General features: G+C 40.4%; 2 protein-coding genes across 12 annotated transcripts in view; one reads left to right on the top strand and one right to left on the bottom strand.

Annotated features, from left to right (window-relative positions):
* Positions 1-265: 265 nt before the first annotated feature.
* Positions 266-12,701, top strand: tex11 (testis expressed 11; the record flags this gene model as incomplete). The annotated part of the gene is given in 30 exon segments (XM_080035733.1): positions 266-293; positions 1,232-1,344; positions 1,568-1,652; positions 2,225-2,304; positions 2,389-2,475; positions 2,479-2,526; positions 2,529-2,663; positions 2,894-2,974; positions 3,066-3,151; positions 3,233-3,290; positions 3,382-3,477; positions 3,577-3,658; positions 4,046-4,124; positions 4,293-4,444; positions 4,580-4,665; positions 4,922-5,059; positions 5,229-5,331; positions 5,468-5,592; positions 6,355-6,440; positions 7,637-7,690; positions 7,794-7,834; positions 7,942-8,019; positions 8,150-8,220; positions 8,667-8,780; positions 10,761-10,833; positions 10,932-11,081; positions 11,213-11,321; positions 11,446-11,566; positions 12,208-12,375; positions 12,577-12,701. Coding segments are annotated over 30 exon segments (2,799 nt in total). The 3' UTR covers positions 12,649-12,701.
* A 288-nt stretch (positions 12,702-12,989) lies between these two features.
* dlg3 (discs, large homolog 3) overlaps positions 12,990-19,530 on the bottom strand; it is a gene marked incomplete at its 5' end in the record, with an annotated part of 84,727 nt that continues 78,186 nt past the window's right edge. For 7 of the 11 annotated variants that reach the window (XM_080035549.1, XM_080035548.1, XM_080035544.1 and 4 more), the window contains 6 exons: positions 12,990-16,253; positions 17,285-17,376; positions 17,465-17,574; positions 18,836-19,008; positions 19,101-19,202; positions 19,304-19,354. In XM_080035549.1, the coding sequence (XP_079891675.1) occupies positions 16,147-16,253; positions 17,285-17,376; positions 17,465-17,574; positions 18,836-19,008; positions 19,101-19,202; positions 19,304-19,354 (635 nt within the window). In that variant the 3' untranslated portion in view covers positions 12,990-16,146. Of the gene's footprint in view, positions 16,254-17,284; positions 17,377-17,464; positions 17,578-18,835; positions 19,009-19,100; positions 19,203-19,303; positions 19,355-19,530 lie in introns of all 11 variants that reach the window. The other 4 variants (XM_080035546.1, XM_080035539.1, XM_080035540.1 and 1 more) reach the window with 1 other exon arrangement.

Below are 19,530 nucleotides of genomic sequence, written 5' to 3' on the forward strand. Positions count from 1 at the left end.
CTAATAATTCTGGTTAATATTAAGCAGTTTCTGTATATATAAATATATAGGCCTACGCCTATATATATTTTAAAGCTAAAAAGCCAAGGGAAGTCTTACTAAACTAAGCATAATCTCAATGTTGACTTTGTGTTACCTTTAAGCTTCTTTACCCTGCATTCATTGTTAGATTTCGCGGGCTTTAGCGATAGCTGTAAATCAAACAAGCTCGTGCAGTGGAGAGGAGCTGGCTCAAGATTTTTTTTTAAACTTCAACATAAACAGCATGGAGCGGTTTGTTTCAACTGTGAAATGTGAGTAACTATCCCCTTCACTCGGGTTTACTTCTATTTGTTTTAGCAAGTATTGTTTAGACACAGTTTTGGCTACAAATAAGTTGTACTCAAATAAGCTAACATTACTAAACAACGTAGCTCAAGTGTCAAACTAGTGCTTTTTTATGTATGCTAACTTTACCTCTGCATTGAATTCCACTGTTCTTCTGTCAGCCTTTTACCTCGCTAGTCGTGACCAAAATTAATTTTATATGGGAGAACAGCAGAAGGCTATACAGTCTAATATAGATGATATGATGGTTAGTTAGCTTCACCTGAATGTTCAAAATGATGAAGGACAGTGATGCTGAATTGACCCAACAAAGTTAATTAAAAAAATAATCACATGCCTGAATAATTAATCTTTGCACAGTAAATGAACTAATAAACGAACAAATACTGATATTTTACAGGTTATTATAGCTTCTCAACCTTTGAAGACTTTTTCTCAATTTCATTTTGTAGAATACTTTGCTATTTGGAAACCGGTATTTATGAATTTCATAATATCTACCGGTAACAGTCACTGGTCACGTCAGTATCAACAGATTAATATGTCATTTTGAAATGTGAGTTAGAACTTTGAGCAACAACAAAATATCAAATTGCTTTTAAAATTGCCTCAAGAGACACACCAGAATGAAACAAGCTATTGCGACACTAACTTTATTTGGGGTAAACATTTTAACTTATTTCCAGGAATGATGATGATATGATTGTGGTGAGCTCGCCCATTTCCCCTTTTGTTTGCCATTGTGAAATGACAGCTGATGTCAGGCTAGTTGGTAAAACATGTCTTGGTATGTGCTATACTGTGTCAGAAATGACACTGACCACTAGTTTAGGTTAGTGGTGTCTGCTGTTGCCTTGTTCTCGTCCTGTCAACATGTCTGTAATTGCTTCTCTATATACCCAAGCACTCACAGAGAACCTGCTGCAGAAACAACCAACAGATTATGATGAGTTGATAGAGAAACTCTTCTCCGAAGTCTCTGGCCTGGAGGATTTCCCCAAAATAGCAGATCCACAGGTAGTTAAAAGTGTGTTACAGAGCTTGACTAATAGCCAACAGTCCAACAGAGGAATGTACTATAACATTTCATAGTGCTATTATTACTCTTATACATACCTATTTGGTGTTTTTTTTATGTCACTTTTTTTTTCCAATATAGCATTGGGTTATCTTGATGAGGCCATTAAGTTGTCAGAATTAAGTCGGTTGCATGCATTTTACTTTTTCTAACTCATCACAGGTTGAGGAGTGTGCCATCCAGCTGTGGAACTGGGCAGTTACTAAGAATGTGGGCACCACTTTAAGTAAAAATCAGAAAGCCAAAGGTACACTTCTAGCAGCAGTATTGACATTGAGACTGAGGTTGCGTTCCAAATCGCATACTCTTTCTTTTTTCTATTCTACATACTACATCCAACGATAAAAATAATCTAGTTAGGATGCAGTAGGCATACTATTGGGACATACTTTACTCTCTTATTTCATCATAACATTGCGCCTTGATCTTGCCTCTTGCTTTTATATCCGTCGCATCCCCGTTTGTTTTCATATGGAGGCTTCGTCGATGTGACGTCACTTCACTTGCGCACTGGATTGTGGGTCAGAATCGCCCAAATAGGATGCAGTTTTCAACACTAACAATCTTGGCCGCATGAAGTAGGACATCCGGGTACTTCTAACCATCCTAAATCTGGCCACAAGAATCGGGACATCCTAATTCTTTTTTCTGCATACTATATAGTAGAAAGTATGCGATTTGGAACGCAACCTGAGTATAGCTTCACTGATGATCATAATAGTTGAAAATCCCTAAAAGACATATTATATGAAATTATGACACTGTGTTTGAAGTGCAAGCAGGGGTAGTCATGGTCTTTTTTTTACGTAATATTCCCAGTGCGTCATGTCGCATGCAGTTTGCTGTACTGCTGTGAGCCTGAGAATCCGACAGAGGGCGCCATCCGCAAGCAGATCCTAGTAAGCAAGACTGTAGGCACCCTCTGACAGTGCTCTACATTTAAAAAAGAAAAGGTCTGTTTGGTCAATGTCTAATGTTTACAGATGGCAAGCAAAACAGGGAGAACCTGGCTGGACTGCAAAAATCCCCAGATGGCAGATAACTTCTTAAGGCTAGCTCTCAAGGTGAATTAAAAAACTATTGAGCAAACAGAAATACTGTGTCTTAACAAATTAATCAACATGTAATAACCCCCCAGGGCCTGGAAACCCTTTATAGCCAACTAACTTCCAGAGGTGACGGAGCAGCTGACATGACTTCATCCAAGGGGGATGTAGAGAAGGATCTGCTCCGAATTCTCTCATGCCAGGCAGAATCGGTGAGCTGCAGCACATGTGATGTTCAACACCTTTAATGTGAATATTTGTTCTTGTGATATTTGGCAGCTGAGTAAGTGCTATTCTGACAGACTTGCAGTGTGAAGTGTGAGACAGCTAAAATGTGAACTGATAAAACAATGAGAGGGGGGGGGAGGATCTCATATTGTGCTGATAGGCAATGTTATATTGTTTGCTGCCATTTAATGAACTTAAAGAATCTTCTTTGCAGGCCATAAGTACAGGAAAGAACCACGAGGCTGTGGCTCTCATTCAGCGCTGTAAAGACATGCTTCTGCGGCTACCAAAAGATGTAAGCAAAATATTGTTATTTGACATTTACACTACATATTGCTTTGGAGAGTGTGGGGGATATTACCTGTAAATATACTTTTTCAATGCAGACTGCGTACCTCTCCCTTATGTGCTACAACTTTGGAATAGACACTTACAATATGACAAAGTTTGAGGACAGTGCATTTTGGCTGAGGTAAATATAACATTACAGTTCTACAGAAAAGGGATAAGAATGTAGCCGGAAAACAACATGTTCTACTTTTTTTTTGTTCAGCCAAAGTTACGACATTGGGAAAATGAATGCGAAATACGCCCCAGGACCCGAAGCCCAGGTGAAAAAAACAAAACAATACAAAGTTAAGTACAACAGTAGGCGCTAATACAATTTGTAATTTTCTTATCAATTTCTTTTCCTATCAAAAGGCCAAGGTTTTGAGGCTTCTTGCCACTGTTTATTTAGAGTGGGACTGTCAGAGGTTTCAGGAGAAGGCTCTTAATAGTGTCAGCTTAGCCAACAAGGTGGGGTATGAGAATTTATTTTGACATTATAATTGACTTATGTATTTTGGAACATGCTCTTACACAATACAAAAATAAAAGCATTGTGCAATATTACAGGAATGTGTGAGTGTCTCTGGCCTCTACTTAAAGATCAGAATACTCCTGAGGTGTGGGGCTGCAGACGATCATATCAAAGCAGGTTAGTCATTACCCGACCTCATTCAATTATTCATGCAGAACTTCATTAACATAGGCAGGAGCTGGGTGTCAGTGGCTGAGAGGTCAGATAAGTAGATTTTAGACTGAAATGTTCCTGGTTTGAGTCACTGGCCAACTAGAATTGAAGTGGATTAGTAAAAAAAAAAAAAGACTGCTGATTAGTTAACCTGTACAGAAATAATATTTTCAGTAAACAGCTGTCTACAGTTACTACATACTTGGCTTTTACAGATAAGGTCAGGTGTTCCAGCAGAGCTACTTTGTTTATAAAATATTGTTGTGTACTGGGACCTTGCTAAGTATAACTGTGTGTGACTGAAGCAGAGTTTAATGTAAATATAACAGCAAATCATAAAATATGTTTCAGGACTTAGTGAGATGCTGGAATCCAAAGTTTCTCTTGAAGTGTGTCTGAACACAGTGAAACTACTCATGTCTACAGACAGGTAAAAATGTATTTGCTCTCACTTGGCTCTTGATAAAAATGTATAACACACAAACATAGCCTAACATGAACAAGTGAACATATATTCACATTAACCTTGTAGGAATGCCCATCTACATACTGTTCAACTCTGAATAATATCCATTGTGATTTTATTTTAATTTTTTAGAGAAGTGCTGGCATTTGAGTATTTAAAACGTGTTTGTCAGCATTTTGAGTCGTCCCCTGACCTGGGAACTGCTCTTGTGTTGCACATTGAGCTACTGCTGCAGAGAGGAAAGGAGCTGTTGGGCAAACAGAAAATAGAGGATATCATCACTGGTACTTCATTTTTTGCATTACAGCTCCAGAATAAGTCTTTATTATAATATAAATGACATATTCAATTTATTAATAAATGTAGAAAATGCATTGTAGATGTGCTTTTGTATTAGTATTTTTTTTTTACCCCCACAGGCCACTATACAGGAAAACAGCTGACCCCGCAGGCCCTCACAGGTCTACATGTCATGCTGTGGGATAAAGCATCTAAACACTTTGAGGTATGCCAAACACAGGGTTGTTTAGCATTATTCACTGGATAATTGAATGGTGTACTACACATAGTTATCAGTATGTGATCAGCATTGTTGCCTTAAAGCAAGAAGGCTGTTGGTCCACCTCTCTCTGCATGTTTTCTCAGTGTTTTGGGTTTAATTTCGGATGCTATGGTTTCTTTAAGACCAAACCCAAGCATGTAAGGAATACTTCCATGCAGGGACGCATAAGGATAACTTAATGTTCTGTCTGTCTTCCCAGGCCAATAACTATTCTGAGGCTCTTCAGTGGTATAACTACTCCTTGAGTTTCTTCAAGGCAGGTCAGATGGAGCCCAACTCAGCCAAACTGCAGAGGAACAGAGCTTCCTGTTTCCTCCAACTTAAGCAACTGGAAAAGGTAAGACAACGTGAGTCAAAACTGCAACAAGTCTGTCAGGGAAAACATGCTTAGTTGCTGGTCTAGCGGGTCATCTCTCTATCTTATCAGCCACTGGTAACTACTCCAACCACATTTTTACCGCTCATGTTCTTGTATGTGATTTATGTGAAAACTTGTGTTTTTTCAGGCCAAAGAAGCGGTTAAAGAAGCAGAGAGATGTGATCCAGATAGCATTTTCACTCAGTTCAGTGTTTACAAGATTGCAGTGCAGGAGAACAATGTGGAGAAAGGTACTGACAAAAAACAAGTTGTGTGACGCGCTGCAGTTAAAGCACGTGGGACAGGTGTCTTGCCGTTTAAATTTCTACTGCTACATTTCCGCATATTTTCTGTGGTGAAGAGGCTGTTTTGTGTTTTATTTACCAGCTGCAGAGGCAGTGAATGCAATGGGACTTCTGTCCAAGAGTGTTGTGGCCAGTGAGGACAAGCTGCTGGTATCTGAGAACGCTGCTTCCAACCTTCTCAGTCTAGCTGCTCAGATTGCTTTGGAGGTAGGACTGATCAACAGGACACATTACTCGGCACCGTACACCAGTCGAAAATAAATAAATTGTAGAATAAAAGGGAATCCAATTTGATTGGTCTGATGGAATTGTCAGTTTCCAAGTCTAATGGTATTATAATGATGTTATAGGGCTTCAAAAACCTGGGTTGAGTCCTTAACAGAGGCACTTGCAGCTTTGACAGATGCCAGATTTAACACAATTGGCAGAGTTTGTGGGTTTGGAAGCCAATGAGGGATCATGTCCTTGTCACTGCACTCACACTGATTAGTGAGGGCGCCTGTGCAGAAGGGGTTGGGACCTGGGGAGGACAGCATTTATGGGAACGTTCCCAGAAAAAGATCCACACTATTGGGTCATAATAGTCAACTGGGATCAGAGTTAGAACATTACTGCCCACCACCTCCCCAGCCTATTGTTTTAAAATATATGAATATGTATAGATAATTTTGATATTCAGCTTTAGTTACAAGACAACGATTATATTGTTATTACAAATAGATTCACCTCATCGTGATATTAGTTAAATAAAAAACAAGCTAAGTGGACATTCCCTTTCAAAAGCTACTATCAACCAACCATACAAGACAGCAACCAGCAATCTGGGTTTCTTTAAGGCGTAAAAAATGATTTGTATAAAAAGAAAATGTGTAGGAATCTTATCTGTAGTATATTGTATCATTGTGAGTAATTATGACTGGTGGGTGGTGGCAATAATGATGATCGTGAGTTTGTTTGTTTCCCTGACAGAATGAACAGCAGGACACTGCCATGAACGCCCTTGAAAGCTTATGTGAAAACTCCAAAGATGAAGCTCAGGTTCTGACTGCTCTCAGGTCTGTGAAAACTGGAATATACAAATTAATTGTGTCATACATTAAATAATTTGCCTGAAGGGGAAACAAATAAAATTTGTTCTGATAAAAATAACGCTGACATGAAAGCTGTAAAGAAGTAAGAAACCGTTACAGGTTGGCCTACTACACATTGCTTTAGAAACAAACTGAATTCGTTGAATAAAAAAAAAAATATATATTTCAGGGCATTTTGCGACCATTTTTTGAGACAGTGCGAGTGCTTTTTTACAACTAGCTTTTTTTTTCATTATTATTGTAAGTCCTTTGAGAGAGACAGAGAGAGAGACAATGGACAGTCCGCGAGTGATCAGTGACTGACCACTGACCAGTGATCAACTGAGCGGATCACGTGACCTACTCTCATCTCAGTGTCCTGCTGTCGTCAAGTATTTAACATGTTGCCAACTGGCAAATTTTTCCGCTATATTTGCAGACTTTCCGCGGCCGCCATAGCGATAAGGCTGTTAAAGACCAGAGACACATCTTGCAACTTTAAAAAAAAAAATGTGCTCACCCGAGCTGAGTAGCAATGGTTTCTTTCTGCTCCTCCTCACTGCTGACAGCACTCACTCAATCGGCCTGTCTGATAGCAGCCCCCAACCCCCTCAGAGGGCTCAGATATAGAATGGGTAGTGGTGAAAATGGGTAAAAAAAATCCCCTTTCCTAAAAAAATGGCGTTGCAAAATCAAAAACACAATGAACTGTATCATCTGTTGTCAGTGTGGTCCAAAACATGCTGGAAATACAATATCAGTATGTCTAATATAGTCAAAATTGGGAAATATTTGAATAGTTGCAGGTCTATTTAAGGTGTGCCCCTAAATTTTCTGCTTGCGCCCCTAAAAATTCTGAGTTAGGGGCGCCAGTGCTCCTAGTAAAAAAGGTAAGTCTTGAGCCCTGTATTTATTTAGTTTTCTTTGAAGCATGCAGTATTCTTGTTCTGAGACCATGTAGACAAAACACAATGGTAGAGTTTCACACATAAAGTGAAAACATTGAGTTGAGATGGCTTATTTACTGAGAAATTCTGGCGGGTCTGTTCGTTTTTCCATAAACCTGTGTGATCCACTGACCTATATTCCCTTGCTTCACTGAAAGTGTGTTTCTGTATAATACAGTTAGTAGGTGAAATAAAGGAGGTCAACAGCAGTTTCTCCATTCATCTTTTTAATAGGTGTTTGGTTCGACTTGTGCTCTCCACAATAGAAACATCGAGTGACGAGACGAGGTGAGGGGAAGGAACCAAATAGAGTGTGATTATATATTGTTATTGATGATGCTTTTATAATCCAAACACAGATTTACATTTACTACATGCCCCCCCAATGTAGGAACGTGAATTTGGATGTCTTGCTGCCATATCTAAAAATGGGTAAGAACATATTCACCAGGGGTTTAACTGCAATCATAGAAGAAATGTCTCAACTACAGCATCTGCTGTGCGTCACAAGCCACAAATGTTTTGTTTGCCATTTGCAGCTCTGCAGAAAGTTTCACACCAATCTCACATGACTGTTGAGCAGCGCACAGAGGAAGCTCACTGGTTCAGGAAGATTGGTAATACGACTCTCCTTGTCACTTTAATCAGACATGGTGTGCCATCACTTAAAATATTGCAGCACCTTCATTTTGTGTGTGTGTGTATGGTGTGTATGCGTGTGTGTGTGTGTGTGTGTCCTTGTTACAGCTTGGAACTCAGCTCTGCAGTGCGAGAGCAGCCCTGACAGAATGAGGGATTTCTTTGTACTCTCTTACCAGGCAAGTGCCCTTATTAGCTTTGCCAGTGGAATGAATCAATATCTACAGTACGTGGGTGTAGACAAAAGGGATTAACATTGCTTTAAAAAAAATTAACATTTAAGTTCATCACAAAACAATCACAGTGATTCCATCATGATGGTTACATCCAACCTTACTTGTATCTGAATACCTAGAATCTAACATGCATTTCTTAGCTTCATTTGATCATATTTCATTTTAGTGCCTGCATTCATACCTAAGAACGCCACTATACATAGAAGCTTCTTCTGTTTGATATCGAGTAGATTTATCATGGACAGAAAGAACTACTTTGTTTTTGCTTTTTTTATTTAAATGTTCTAGTTTGTTCTGGGCTGCAAACCACATTCAGATCACACACACCACAGTCTTAGTTCATTGCAATCCTTTGTCATACATGTGTGTATATGTGCATCAACCCATAGCTCTCCCAGCTGTGTCCTCCTGATCGCACATTGCTCCTGGGCCAAAAGACCTGTCTGCTAATGGCTGCTGCAGCCTCTCTGGAGCTCTGCAGGAAATCTCCTTATTCTGCCCAGGTGCGTCACCCACTCTCCATCCACAAAACCAGTGGAAAAGAGAAGTGACTAACCACATTATTAGTGCTGGCGTCAGTGGCGTGCACAGACATGTTGGGGGGCAGGTGCTCATTGCAAAAAAAAGGGCACAATATATTCTATCGATGAATGACCAAATCATTTTAAGGGGGTTTTCTCAGTGTTTTGGGTTTAATTTCGGATGCTATGGTTTCCTTAAGACCAAACCCAAGCATGTAAGGAATACTTCCATGCAGGGACGCATAAGGATAACTTAATGTTCTGTCTGTCTTCCCAGGCCAATAACTATTCTGAGGCTCTTCAGTGTTATAACTACTCCTTGACTTTCTTCAGGCCTAATGACTTTTAATACCCGGCCACACATAGGGTGTTTCTCAAAGGAATTTGGGAGACTGTGTTTGGGACCCTGGACCTTCTAAGGGGGTCCGGGGGAATGCTCCCCCGTAAGAAAAATGTGAACCTTTTAAAGTAAAATTCATCAATCAGGTGCACTTTGAGAAGAAAGCTAAGGCTAAATCACCTGTGTCAATGTGGGCTATTTAGTACTATTTTCTGGAATAATTTGGAGACAGACTCACCAAAAAGCAGAAAGAAAAAATGTACATGTTTGAAAAAAAAACAGTCAGTCGAATTCTCTCTTTGAAGTCTTCGTTAGGCCCCTGATCTCCGTACTAATAATATCCTATTAAGGTAAATACAAGATTACTGCAAGTCTTGTAACAGAAATAACTTATGGTTGGGACAAAATAATATAATTAGCTTATATAGCTTCATGACTGATTTAGTACCACCATCCACTTTGCGTAGTTAAAATAAAATGTGTGGACAGCTTTTAAGATATTTCAATAACATTTGAGGAACAGTTCAACATTAAAATCTGAGCTTAAAAAGGCCACGAACAGTTAACATGACTCTGGTCTTGACTCTGACCTTTCATCTTCATCTTCCTTCTTGCTGCTGGTGGATGCTTTCATCCAGGAGAGCAGAGAGCTGCTCCCCTGGGCTGCCTGCTGTAGCTCCCTTTCTTTTTCCTTTTTAACCTCTCCTTTCTAGGCATTATACTGCAATTTGTCAATAAAAAGAGACCTACCATATAAATAAGACTGCTTGGTTACATTACAACCAGGCACAAGGCTACTTGTTCTGCAGGCAATTGGGAATTGCCTGTTTGTCATTTAGCAAATAAATTAATGCACGTGTTAATTATATAGCCTAAAGAAAACCCAACCAACACTAAATATTCAGCATACTGATAGATTCACATGCTGCACCAATGACAAACTCCGCCGACATTAGTTGTGTTCATCACGTCATATCTATTATTGTTTTGGGCTAGCTTGTTAAGCAGGACAGTCGGCTAATTTATGCTCAGCTGTGTGGCGCTGCATGATAGAGGCTACTTTAAAACAGAGACAAATAAATGCAAGTTATAGCTTGGCAACTGAGGCTTAGGGGGCAAACAATACACTCTTGACTCCATTCAATGTATGTGTTACCTCGCTGGTGGGGCAGGCCGGGGAGTAGGTGTGTGTGTGCAGCAGCTGTGAACTGCTGCGGCAACGCGCCTCCGTTTGTCATGGACATGGTTTGTGTCCACTCTGCGCGTTCACGTTGACAAAGGAAGTGTGTGCGGAGGAGGAGGGGGGGCATATTTATTGGGGCATTATTGTCAAACATTTTTAATCGTTGAGCATTTATAGATGATAATGTCGGCATGGGCCACATACACTGTAAAAACAAAAACAAAAACGAACTTTCAGATTTTTATTTTTTTCAAAAGGGCACTTGATTGGGCCAGGGGAAAAGGGCAGGTGCTTCAGCACCACTTCAGGTCTACCTGTGCACACCACTGGCTGGCGTAGGTGTTCCATTTTAATCCAACTGCCTTTGAACAGGAACTGACCACGAGATGGCGACGATGAGTTCAGAACGCTTTTAAGTATGTTTCTGTTTGGTTCACAGACCGAGGAGCTCTCTCAGGCTCTGGAGCACATTCAGATCTGTTGGGAGGTCTGGAAAACCCTGAAAGCATCAGGTACATCAAGTAGCTACACTATCCGAATAATAATATTTGCACATCTTCCATGATTCAAAATGGAGCTAAAGCAATACATTGTCAACATGTACTTACAGGAAACTTCCCAATGGACCCAACCGACACACTTCTGCTTCTGTATGAATTTGAAGCTCGTGCAAAGTTGAATGACCCAAAGGTTGAGACGGTGCTGGAGTCAGTGTTGGAGCTCGACAGAGTTGAAACCAAGGTGCTAGAAACCATTGCAGGTAATAAAAAAAAGAAAAGAAGGGTTAGTATTTTTTGGTTAGTATTGTTAGTCTTCTTACCAACATGCTCATAGAAACATACAGTTTGAAGTATTTGCAGTAAGCTGACATCTTGTCTTTTCTGTGTGTAGCCTTAGCTATGGAGCCTCCAGCCCACTTTCCTCTGCTGTGTAAGAAGGCCTTGAGGGTTGCTCTCTCCCTGCACAAGAAACAACCACAGGCGGACCTGGCCCGTTGCAGGCATAACACTACTCTGCATGAAAATACCCATGATATTTCATTTAAAATCCATGCCATCAAAGTGCTCATTTGGATGAAAAAGGATTCTTATTGCATGACTGTTTTTGTGTCCCTGTCTTCTTAGCAAGTGTGTTCACAGTCTGATCAAGCTGTCCCTCCCGACCGGTGTGTCAGAGGTGGAGGCCCATGTGCTGGAGGAGGTGTGGGACTACTACGAGGAGGCCCTGTCCGTCATCACAGCCGCAGTGAGTCAGCACCAATCACATGTCGCCATCCCCTTGGCTCCCACCTCCTGTTCCCTCCAACAGAACTGCTCCCTGCCATATAATTAACCCCCTCTCTTCCACTCACCACTCGCCTGCTGTTCTAGAAGCCTCTTTTTTTCCTTCTTTTTTTTTTATCAATGGGCTTTCAGCCGCACTTCAATTAGCAGATGCTTCCATTCACCATCCCCTTCCTGCCAATTTGAATGTTAATGTGCTGTACAAGTCATTGCGCCTGCCGGTGAGCTGCAGCTCTGAAAGAGGCATCAAATTACCGAGACATTACACTGCTTTTGGAGGCAGTGCATATTCCCCCCTTTCATATTGAATTATTACACAAAAAACTGAGGATTTATTTGGCTCAAAGTTAAAGCCCAAGATTAAAGTGGTGTGAAAAAAAATTACACTTAAGAAATCGAACACCTTTTGAGTTTGTTGACAGTCTGTTTAAGAAGTAATTGGTAAAGGTTAGCACATGCAGAAGGGATGAATTGGATAAAAGTTGCTCACAAGCTCTACCCACTGTTAACACAGATTTCCTCCCATACACTTGGCTTGAGTGAGTTACCCAGGTGGCCTCTGTTGAATGGCCTTTTTGAACCTCTTCCTGTTCCTCTGTGCAGCCACACGACTTCCCAGAAATGGAGACCCTGTGGTTGCTCACTCGGGCTTGGAACACAGGGATATTGCTGTACAGCCTGGCCCAGTACCCCGAGGCTGAGAAGTGGTGCGGCCTCGCCATGAGCTTCATCCGTCACCTGGGTTCGCTGAGAGAGAGCTACGAGACACAGGTAGGGGACCGCTGGAGAAGAAGGGAGGGGATAAAGCAGACTGGGGTGGTGGTTGTGGTAGTGGAGCATGATAAGAACTTGAATCATCCTGCAAGTATGGCCAAAGAAACCCACAAGCCTTATGCTGGATTAGGTTACAACCATCATTGTAGACTTTTTAAGTCAAAACCCTTTCCACAGTTGTTTCTTGTCTACCCGCAGATGTCTGGTCTCTACAGTGAAATCCTGGACAGGTTGGACAAAGCCAAGAAAAACCTGATCATGGAAGAATAACAGAACTGGGAATCTAAATTGAAAACTTATATTGACTCTTTGCAGCTTAATGTTAATGTTTTTTGTGGTTAACTGTTCATGAAATATTCCAGTTTGATCAATTGTTACTCGTGGGGCAGCTTACTAGTGGTTAAAACACCATGTTTGTTTCTGGTTTGATTTTGGCCTGGGAACTACTTCTCTCCCACCATGTTTCCTGCCTTTCTCTTCAGCCTTCTGTCAATAAAAGGCTTAAAATACCAACTAATATTTTAATTTTTTCAAAAATCTGTAATTATTTTAATCTTTTTCCAAGCCACTGAGTCACTAAAAGCAGAATAACAAGCACATCAAAATCATAACTGAGTCACATATTTTATTTTCAAACAAATAAACTCTTGTCAAGTCCCAAAATAAAACCCAAACAAAAGTTGCAGGACTGTGTTCCCTCATGACTAGGACAAGGAAGACCATGAGGCCAAGTGTCCTGATAGGCTGTACCACCTGCAGTGACAGGAAGGAAACTACTGTACAATCAAAGGGTTCATGTTTGCAAGCACTTACTGCACAGATGTGCTATAACATAAACATCATCACCCAAAAGTACAAACAAGAACCCTGACCCCCCACCCAAAAAATAAAAGCATATATGTCATCATTTCTCTCAGAACAAAGACCCCTCATCAATTATACACACACAGACGCATCCAGGTTCCATCTTTCGTTATATACCACAAACTCAATGGAAAGAGTCAAATGAAATCAAGTTCTTTGGGCTTTGACATGGCTGACTGAGGTATGAATACCGCACACATTGTTAACAGTCAGCTGTATTTCAACTAAACACCAGAGAGGACCAATTCTTAACTTCTAATGATGTATTGATCAATGCTCCTGGGTTCTGTGATTTTATGTAGGTTTCTGCCTGCATCTCTTTTTAAATTATTTTACAATATATGTATGTATATATATATATATATATTTTTTTTTAATTAAATCTATACACCCAGACACGTTCCACAAGAAATCACATGTAGACAGGCCCTACTTGAGGGAATTGAATTCCCAACTGACTAGTTAAGTTTTCCCAATAGGCATTTTGAAGAGAATTACCAACAATACAGCACATTTGTATGGAAATTATATCTCAAGAGTAGCTCAAACTTTACTTACCTGACATTTGTGGTCTATAAAACATGTTTGTCCCAGTTTGATTCACACATGCATGAAGCACAGGTGAGGGGGATCTGCTAGGGGGCTTTATATACATTGTACAGCTACCACACCCTTTGAAACAGTCTGCAAGCAGTTTATAAATGGCTCTGTTCCCTTCGGTTATTCCCTGAACTCTGGTTTGTCGACACAGGTAATGACAGCTGGTTTAGCAGTGGTGCCTGGCAGGTGGGCACACCTGTTCAGAAAATGCCTGCAGGTACAGGTGCTCTGTGGGTGGGAGAGAATAGAGGGGGGATCCAGAGGTCTAGGTTGCCACTTCCTGTTGGGTCTGGCTCTCTGAGAAGAAAAAGTAAAAAAAAAAAAACCCTCGCCCTCTTTAAAAAGCTGAGGGAGGAAAGTGGTATCGTTCACGATCAGGGAAAACTGTATTCCTTCTTCGGTAGTGCTCACTCATATGCACACATGAACATACGGTGCAAAGATCTGCATGGGAGGGTGAAGCAGGTCATTTCAATCCCGGTGATGCCACGCAGCCGGCTAAAAAGGGTTAAAACACAAGATGACCTTGAAAAAGCTCCCCGCCTCGCAAAAAAAAGAACAGACACATAATATAGCCTGATTACAACGCTAAGTATGCCTTTAACTAAGTGACAGTACTGTCAGGACTCGTAAGTTCACATTTGAAAGCTATGAACTCCGTTGTCTACCAAACGTGGCCCTTCAGTCGAAAGAGGAAATGGCATCTGTACGTTAAGATTCCTGAGCTGGCCTAGCTCACCCAAGATGCACTAATAAGAGCTTAACACAGTGGTTCAACAAGATTCATCAAGAATTCATACGTTCAAGAGATTCACAAAGCATATAGGTTTAATCAAACCCAACTTTAGTGTTATTTTTTGGTAGGGGGACAGGGGACACTCCAAAACAGGTTATATTGACTCTTTAATTGTTAGGACATCCAATACAATTATTGTCTTGTTCTACCCGTTTTTAAGGCCACCGTCATGGCGGCAAGATAGGACAGTACCATGTGACCATTCATTCAGAAGAGAATCCTCTTGGAAGGCAGAGAGTGTAATAGGGTGGTCTGCTGCTCAACGTGAGTTAGGAGGCTCTGGCTGTCCAAATTGTAATCTGATGGGCCAAATTCAGGAAGGAAGGTTGAATTTGCAGGGGAGAAAAAGGCGCCCACAGACTTTGTTTCATCTATTGCGGAAGGGGAGACTATTGTTTTATCTATTGCACTCGAGTCAGGCCCCCTGGCAGTCGAAGGACACAAAAAAGTAAGAAAAGATGAGAAAGTCTCCTCTCTTTTCCACGTCAATTGTGTGCAGCCTCCCTACACAGACAACAGGTAGTCACAAAACAGAATTTGTATTTGATGTAAGGCAGTTTGGTGTTTTGCAGAGAGCCCAGTTACACTTCTCTACCTCCATCCTTTACACAGAGCAGCTAAAAACCACAAGCAAATAATCCCACAAAAAAAATAAAATAAAAAATTAAATCTAACAGCCCTCCAAAATGGACAATTCTAGTGAAGTGTAAAATGTGTAGTTTTTAATATGTAGTAAAATCCCAGTGGGACTTTAATTTATTTATCTTGTGATTTCATAATATAAATGTAGAGATTTCACAACGCCTTTCTTCCTCTTGATCCGCCTCCCGAGATGTCTTTATCAGCTGCAGCACAGACAACTGGCAGACGACCAAACAGCAAGCTGGTTTTGTGATAAATAGATCACCAGTTTGTAGGCTCCACTAATTTCCTCAGTCATTATAAACAAGAGAGATGACTCCTTGTACAGTACCATCAGCAGGGCTCGATTTGATCCAGTCTTTTTAGAAAAAGAAATTAATTGGTCTTCACTTCTCATCTTGCGTGTCTTTTCAAATGTGATTTGATGAACATTTACAAAGTGTTCCAACTTGGTATGATTTGTCTCTGTTTTTCCCTGCAACTTCTTCACAAATTCCCAGTTCCTCTCTCTCTCCAGATTTCGGTGAAACATTCTGATCTTCAGTCAGTCCCGGTTCACAAAAAGGATTTATTCCTTTTCCCTTTTGTTGTCATTTGTTAAATTCCTTTGGAATGGCATTTCCAGTCTTGAATGGATTTGTTGAGAAACTCATGCAGGGGTGTGCACAGTCACAGTAATGGTGATAAGACTTCTTTTTCATTTAGAGAGTAACATAATGATGACACTAAAACTTGATATGAAACATATCTGCAAAAAGGAAGTGAGGGAGAGGGGAGGGGGAGGGCGCTATTTGGGCCTGGGTGGGGTCTCTGGGAGGTAAGCGGAGGGGAAGCTCTGCATGGACGCAGAGGGGACAGCAGGGAGCTCAGAGCTTCTCTGAGGAGGGGATCCAGATGTAGGGACCGGACTGCTCCTCGATGATTAGCTTTATTTTGTTGTAGATCTCCTCTAGTGAGTCACCCTGTACAATAGCTGCAGACACAAAACACAAAAGACAGATGAGTTTGTTGGCTGCATCAGAACTACAATGGAGACATTAGTCGACCTATTGATAAGTCAATAAATAATTCATCTGCATCAATTCAATCCATTTGAGTTGTCAAACAAAACGTATAAACACTACATAAGGGTCGCCAAAATTATAATGGGATTTTTTTTTTATATATCATATAGTACAGTATACATTTAGGAACTAATGAAATTAAAACTAATCATAGCTGAGACAAGAGAAATAGTCGGATTTTGTTTTTTTTTATCGCAATCGATGAATTCCGATTCATTTTCTCTGTTTTAGGGGATTATTTGATTGACAATAGTACATTGGAATAGGAATTAAAGCCATTTAAATATGTTCATTTGGGGTTTAGGATAATTATGATTGACATTTACCACAATTTCCAGAAAGTACAGTGTTTAATAACTGCGTATTTTGGCATCATCTAGTGTTGAGATTCTAGATTGCAATGCTCCGTTTTGTCTACCCCCTTCAGGAATTAACAGAAGCTATGGTGGCTTCATAGACTTTATATAAATTGGCCTTCAAGGACAGGAAGTAACTAAAGAAGTCTGTCTACAATATCAAGTGGTGAGGTGAAGATGTAGTTATTTAGTCTATAGTATTACTTCTTCATTTCAAGGTTCATTTCCCCAGGATACCAACTATATGAAAAATATGTATGGCTGTTTGTCCGTTGCGTTATAGTAGAAACATGGCGGTGCAACATGGCGGCTCGCCCTGCAAATATGTAGACATAAAAGGCTCATTCTAAGGTAATAAAAATATATTTTATTTTAAAGCGATTATAGTTTAATATACATCTATTGATGCACTTAGACACATCATCAGTTAAAGCGATTATACACTTATTTAAACATATTTATTATGAATATTGTATTTTGTCCAAGTCAGTCCTAAAAAATGGCAATGATTAATTTGTCATAAAAAATAAAGAAACCCGAGCCACAAGTATTCATCAGTGACCCAAATGGGCATTGAGACTAACCTGTGAAAAACTCTCCAAAGTCTTGCTCCAGCTTAACGGCCTTGTCAAAGACTTTATTAGCTTGCTCGTACGTCTGCCTCTTATTCATTTCCCTGAAAAAGACAAGTGGTTATCGTTTAGTGTCACACTTTACATTCACAAAAATCTTAACTATAGAATGTAAAAAAAACTCCAACTCACATTAGGGCTTCAATGGATTTTGGTTTAATAAAGATGGCAATCGGATAAAGTTGTGCTTGCTGCAGTCGTTTAATGGCATTCCCAGAAACATCCAGGATGCAGTGTTTCCCCTGCTAAAAGTTAGAGGTAAATTCAATTAAAATCTACACATTTTTTTGTCACATGTCAAAAAAAAAAAAAAGAGGATGCCACTAGGGCTGTGCGATATGACGAGATATATCGTCTGACGAAACATAAACGTCTATCGTTTAATTTTATGCAATATCGTTTATTTCGTTGTGTCACAAATCACACTCTTTCCGACACAAACTAGGCTATTGATGTAGCTCGCAGATTAGTTACTGTTAATTCCAGCTGAACATTTCCTACAGCTACGCTTCACATTAAAAGCATTTAACTTGAGGGGCGCCCTTAGCTCAGTTGGTAGGGCGTCCCCCCCATGGGCCTCGGCCAGCAGCGGACCCGGGTTCGATTCCAACCCGCGGTAGCTCTCTGCATGTCACTCCCCTCTCTGCCCCATTTCAACTCTGTCTCTACACTATCAATAAAGCATAAAAATGCCAAAAAAAAAATCTTGTGGGACTACTCCTCGGTGATAGAACAGAAAAGAAAGCCTGTCATTTCCAATAGCTACTTGTTACCCTGCGCTCACACCAAAAGCTTCATGAACGTTAGTGGCAGCCCCCAGTCGTTCATTTTAACTTTAATTTTCGCAACGAAGCGCGACAGGAGCCTCGCCTGCAGCAGTGCCATAGCAACCACCGGCACACAGGCGTACAGTGTGAATCCACACAGTCTGAAATAAGCCATGGAGGAAGGACTCACAAAACATTTACATTGCAGGCTATTTGCACTGAATTGGAAATTATGATATTTTAGAAAAAAAAAAAAAATACACTAAATTACAAGGTGTAACTATTACAAGAACAGTGCGCTATTGCAGACTAAAATACTAAGGTTGTAAGTAGGCCTACAGTATTAAGTTGGACGGTCAGATAACATGAGCATTTTCTACTTTGTTGCATGCCTGAAAATTTGAGTTTGAATAAAAGGAAAAAATCATCCAAAAACTGTAAATACTTTTTATTTGTCCAAAAATGTAATAAGAGAAAGGCCTCATTTCAATGTGTCATTTATATAACATTTTTATTACGTTAATTTACAGAAAATATGCTATATCGTGAAATGTATCGTTATCGGGTTATGAAATGACCTATATCGGGATATGAGATTTTGGTCATATCGCCCAGCCCTAGATGCCATATGAAGGACTGATTGTGGTTCTTGTAAACCAGCAGAAATGACTTCTGCAAAATTAAATTAAAAGAATTTGGTGGTAGTTTGTGGTAGAACACTTTATCAGGTGCTTACCCTCTCAGCGACAGTTCGGACGGACAAGATGCTCGTCCCGTAGAGGTTCTCGTTGAACTGGCCGGCCTCAATGAATTTATTGTCCTGAATGTCTTTCTCCATTTGCTCCCGCGAGCCCACAAAGTGGTAGTCCTGGCCGTCCATCTCGTTCTCTCGCCTTGGACGAGTCGTGTCTGCAGAGGAGAGGGGAATGGAACAAGTCTATTTTTATCTGAGCAGTCGTGTTTAGAATACTGTCTGGATCTGTTTGTCGCTGTAAACTCACGGGGCACACAGGAGCCAAACTTGTGGGGGAACTCGGAGATGAGGTCATCGTTTACTCTGTCCTTCATTGGGCCTAATATGATCACAGGCCTTGTGTAGTGGACTGCATTGGAGACGAAAGAAGGCAGGTGAGGATACATGTAGAAATATACAAGCCATTGTTTGACTTATGCTATGCGTTTCTTTCAATTGTGATTCACTCACTTTCCTGTCGAATTACTGGCTCGTAGGAAAGAATCGTGTCCTCCTGTCCCTCTGTAATAACACAAAACAAAATGGTCATCAAATATGTCAACTCCAATTAAAGAAACAGAATATAAACTTCATAACTGATAAAACACAAGGATTAATTTAAAGATGTCATTTCACAAGTCAATTCAAGAACATCTACCATGTTATTTGTCTGTGTCGGCAGTGTAAAACAATCTAGA

The sequence above is a fragment of the Ammodytes marinus genome (genome assembly GCF_949987685.1).
Source record: "Ammodytes marinus genome assembly, chromosome: 10".
Taxonomy (NCBI): Eukaryota; Metazoa; Chordata; class Actinopteri; order Uranoscopiformes; family Ammodytidae; genus Ammodytes; species Ammodytes marinus.